This window comes from Tiliqua scincoides, chromosome 16 (assembly GCF_035046505.1).
Source record: "Tiliqua scincoides isolate rTilSci1 chromosome 16, rTilSci1.hap2, whole genome shotgun sequence".
NCBI classification, from domain to species: Eukaryota; Metazoa; Chordata; class Lepidosauria; order Squamata; family Scincidae; genus Tiliqua; species Tiliqua scincoides.
Window position 1 is genome coordinate 2,341,122 of NC_089836.1, and position 5,000 is coordinate 2,346,121.

The following is a 5,000-nucleotide window of genomic DNA, read 5'->3' on the forward strand; positions in this document are numbered from 1 at the left end:
CCAGACCGGCCAGAGCACGCAGTTCTTGCGAGCTTCCTCTTGAGCTTGGGGTCTGACGCCTGGGCGTGAGGCCTCCGCTCTGTATTGTGTGCCGAGGGAGGGCGACGGACTGGCTGGGCCTTCAGTCCGTTCGGGTCTGTGTGCGTGCTTTTGATAGGATCTTCAGACAGTAAGCCCGGAGAGCGTCTCTGCCGGCGCTTTTCGGAAAGCCATTCCTCGGTTTTGTTGCGCCGAAGGCGGGTCATCGCTGTGGTTGGCTCGCTCTTTGCGAGCAACAGTATTTTCTTACCTTTTCCCAGCCCTGTTGGGGGACGGACGGACATCTGGAAGTCTTCTGAATTAATCTCTAACTGTCATTCGTGCCTGCAGTCCAACAATTATATTTGTTCAGGAGGTAGAACCAGGCTTGCTGCCGATGTTCTTTGACATTTAAGGTAGCAGCCCTTCGTGCTGCTGAAGAGACAGGCTACTTTCCAGTTAAGGGCTGCCTCTTTGGCTTATAATACCTTAAAAATGCACTTAGGAGAATAGAAGTAGACTCTACGGAAGCTTAAGAACATAAGAAGAGCCCAGCTGGATCAGGCCATAGGTCCATCTAGTCCAGCTTCTTGTATCTCACAGTGTAGACGCTCCTGGTTCTCCACGTAAGAACAGCCCCACTGGATCAGGCCATAGGCCCATCTAGTCCAGCTTCTTGTATCTCACAGTGTAGACCCTCCTGGTTCTCCACATAAGAACAGCCCTGCTGGATCAGGCCAAAGGCCCATCTAGTCCAGCTTCCTGTATCTCACAGTGTAGACCCTCCTGGTTCTCCACATAAGAACAGCCCTGCTGGATCAGGCCATAGGTCCATCTAGTCCAGCTTCCTGTATCTCACAGTGTAGACCCTCCTGGTTCTCCACATAAGAACAGCCCTGCTGGATCAGGCCAAAGGCCCATCTAGTCCAGCTTCCTGTATCTCACAGTGTAGACCCTCCTGGTTCTCCACATAAGAACAGCCCTGCTGGATCAGGCCAAAGGTCCATCTAGTCCAGCTTCCTGTATCTCACAGTGTAGACCCTCCTGGTTCTCCACGTAAGAACAGCCCCACTGGATCAGGCCATAGGCCCATCTAGTCCACCTTCTTGTATCTCACAGTGTAGACCCTCCTGGTTCTCCACGTAAGAACAGCCCCACTGGATCAGGCCATAGGCCCATCTAGTCCAGCTTCTTGTATCTCACAGTGGCCCACCAAATGCCCCAGGAAGCACACCAGATAATAAGAGATCTGTATCCTGGTGCTCTCCTTGCGTTGGCATTCTGATGGGATCAGGCCAAAGGCCCTTCTAGTCCAGCTTCCTGGATCTCACAGTGGCCCCACCAAAGCTGTGTTTATTCCTTGGAATTGCTATTTGTTTGAAATATCTTTTGCCCTGTGGATCATCGGCCTGGTTCCCTCCAGCTTTCCGATGAAGACTTCTGTGGAACTCAAAGGCTGGCACCACTGAATAGCCCCCATCTGTACACCGACGTTGGGCTGCAGAGATGTCCCGAAGGTGGCCTTAACTCTGAGGAAATGACAGCCGAGTCATCCTGTCCTGTCTGTAAATACAACGGAGGCGAGAATCCTCCTGTGTTTAGAGATGGCGAAGTGGGGGGGGTAGAGCTGCGGGAAGCCGGCCTCTGATGTCACGACTGTGGCATTCAGACAGCTGGCTCCCAGCCCGGACTCAGCGCCAGGGGAGGCGAGAGTGGCCGGCTCCAGCCCGAAAAGAATTACTGGAAGCCGGTTTCTATAAGCAGATCCTCATGCTTGTGGGGGCGAGCAGAACGCTTGCCGCCATTCTGAAGGGGGGAGAACAATGGCTTCTGAAAGGCGGCATGACAAAAATAGAAGGGAGCCTTCTCCGACGCAGGCCGGCGGGACCCTGAGGGATCCTGTGGTCACCCCACACGGTCGTGTTTACCAGTGAGCTCACGTTGTTTCTGTGGAGCCCGGCGCTGCGATTATCCTGGGCCTGCTACAGTTTCTCTCTCTCTCTCTTTGTGTCCGCCATGGTTTCCGGAAACTTCCAAAAGTTTGGCAAGGCGGGACGGTGGCGTCTCGGAGGAGAACATAAGAACAGCCCCACTGGATCAGGCCATAGGCCCATCTAGTCCAGCTTCCTGGATCTCACAGCGGCCCACCAAATGCCCCAGGGAGCATAAGAACATAAGAACAGCCCCACTGGATCAGGCCATAGGCCCATCTAGTCCAGCTTCCTGTATTGCAGAGCGGCCCCACCAAATGCCCCAGGGAGCACACCAGATAACAAGAGACCTCATCCTGGTGCCTTCCCTTGCATCTGGCCTTCTGACATAGCCCATTTCTAAAATCAGGAGGTTGCGCATACACATCATGGCTTGTACCCCGTAATGGATTTTTCCTCCAGAAACTTGTCCAATCCCCTTTTAAAGGCGTCTAGGCTAGACACCAGCACCACATCCTGTGGCAAGGAGTTCCACAAACCAACCACACGCTGAGTAAAGACATATTTTCTTTTGTCTGTCCTAACCCACCCAACACTCAGTTTTAGTGGATGTCCCCTGGTTCTGGTGTTATGTGAGAGTGTAAAGAGCATCTCCCTATCCACTCTGTCCATCCCCTGCATAATTTTGTATGTCTTAATCATGTCCCCCCTCAGGCGTCTCTTTTCTAGGCTGAAGAGGCCCAAACGCCGTAGCCTTTCCTCATAAGGAAGGTGCCCCAGCCCCGTAATCATCTTAGTCGCTCTCTTTTGCACCTTTTCCATTTCCACGATGTCTTTTTTGAGATGCGGCGACCAGAGCTGGACACAATACTCCAGGTGTGGCCTTACCATCGATTTGTACAACGGCATTATAATATTAGCCGTTTTCTTCTCAATACCCTTCCTAATGATCCCAAGCATAGAATTGGCCTTCTTCACTGCCGCTGCACAGTGAAGGCGACGTAAAATCGCACAGGAGGCGATGTAAAAAATGAATAACCATCACAATCACACCGGCCTACGGACCCTTTTGGGGTCTTAAAAGTTAAGACCTAATCTTGGGTATTTGGGGGTGCCGAACCCAAAGATGGCATCAAGTTTGACCCATTGGCTCTACTTTTACGCACAGCCCCCTTATATGCTGATTCAAGCAGCTTCCTCGTGAGGAAGCCAGGGTGTCGGCTTCCTCACGAGGAAGGTGCTTGAATCGGCAAATAAGGGGGCTATGTTGTACCCCCCAAAAAACTAGCCTGTTGGGCTAAACCCCAACCCCCAAAAGCCCGTTGGGCAAAACTGGTGCCATTTTTTATTCAGCACCCCCAAAATATCCTAAATACCTAAATACCCCCAAAATATCCTAAAGTCGTTCAAATATCCTTGGCAACTAAAAATAGAAGTGTTTTTTGGGGGTAGGCCTGTGTAATAAATAAAGTTAGATCCTAAGAAAGTAACAGCCCAATCCTGTCCTGGGAGTAAGCCCCATTGACTCTAATGAGACTTACTTCTGATTAGACATGCATAGGATTGGGCTGAAAGTCACACCCATAGCCCATTGAAATTAACGGAACTTCAATTAGCCACAACAAACTTGGCTTGTCAATCTTGGTGGTGTACAGTCAAAGCTACTGGGCTGGGATGTGTTTGTGCAACCTCCTGATTTTAGAAATGGGCTATGTCAGAATGCTGGATGCAAGGGAGGGCACCAGGATGCAGGTCTCTTGTTGTCTGGTGTGCTCCCTGGGGCATTTGGTGGGCTGCTGTGAGATCCAGGAAGCTGGACTAGATGGGCCTATGGACTGATCCAGGGGCTGCTCTTATGTTCTTATGCTGCCTGGGGCATTTGGTGGGGCCGCTGTGAGATACAGGAAGCTGGACTAGATGGGCCTATGGCCTGATCCAGTGGGGCTGCTCTTATGTTCTTATGCTCCCTGGGGCATTTGGTGGGCCGCTGTGAGATACAGGAAGCTGGACTAGATGGGCCTATGGCCTGATCCAGTGGGGCTGCTCTTATGTTCTTAACATGTACGAGAGAGCTGGCAGCCTTGTCAACCGTCACCGAAGGCGAATGTCTCAGCAGGACTCCTGAACGGGCCAGCCCTATCACCTCCCAGCTTCTCTCTGCAGCCTGCACCCCCATAGCTATGCTGAAGGCCTGGATCTGTTGTTCTGAAAGATGTAACCGATTCGTTTTCCCTTCCAGGCACTCACCAAACTCAATGTGTCACTGGCAAAAGGAGCCGTCGGTTGTAACCACAAGACCGTGTTTGTGCTGAATTCGAACTCTACCTTTGCTTTGCTTGTACAGACGGAGGACTGCCCGATTAGCTTCATCAGTGTGAGTACCTGGTCCATGTTCCTCCTTGCAGACATATTGGCAGAATTGGGCAAAACCCAATGTGGATACGGCCGGGGGGGGGGGTTGGATCGGAGGGGGCCAGGTGCTCTTGAACAACAAGAATCATTGCGGAACTCTAGAGGTGTTACCTATCTCTAGATCGGTCAGATGAATCCAGGAAACTGAGGTCAACTTGTCCTACCACTGTTGGCCCACCAGCTTGTCAGGCTGAGCTTTGTGCCTCAGGGGCAACCTCATGGATGCGTCACCTGTCTTACTACCTGTTCATGTGCCCCCCGCCGATCCAATCCTGGCCCACCTAACCTAATAAAACCTTAACCTCTCCACTTGCTGCTCAGTCGAAAGCAGTGTTTCTCAAACTGTGGGTCGGGACCCACAGGGTGGGTCGCCAGCCCATTTCAGCCCATTCATTTCAATATTTTATTTTTAATATATTAGTCTTGCTGCTACCCTGGTAAGTGACTGCATTGGGGGAAATTTCACAGATTTGTACTTCTAACAGGCTACTATTAAGATGCTTTTGACAAGGATAGTAAACGGGACTTACTCCTGGGTGGGTAGAGATTGCAGCCTAGGAGTGTTGAAAATTTCCTGTTCGATGATGTCACTTCGGGGAGAAAGGCGGGGTAAAAATAAAGTTTATTATTATTTTATTA

General features: G+C 51.1%; 1 protein-coding gene across 2 annotated transcripts in view; it reads left to right on the forward strand.

Annotated features, from left to right (window-relative positions):
• The window catches only part of ENG (endoglin), a 44,593-nt gene that overhangs the window by 14,119 nt on the left and 25,474 nt on the right, over positions 1-5,000 (forward strand). For both annotated transcript variants that reach the window (XM_066610469.1, XM_066610470.1), the window contains exon 3: positions 4,189-4,323. In XM_066610469.1, coding sequence (XP_066466566.1) covers positions 4,189-4,323 — 135 coding nt within the window. The remainder of the gene's footprint in view (positions 1-4,188; positions 4,324-5,000) is intronic.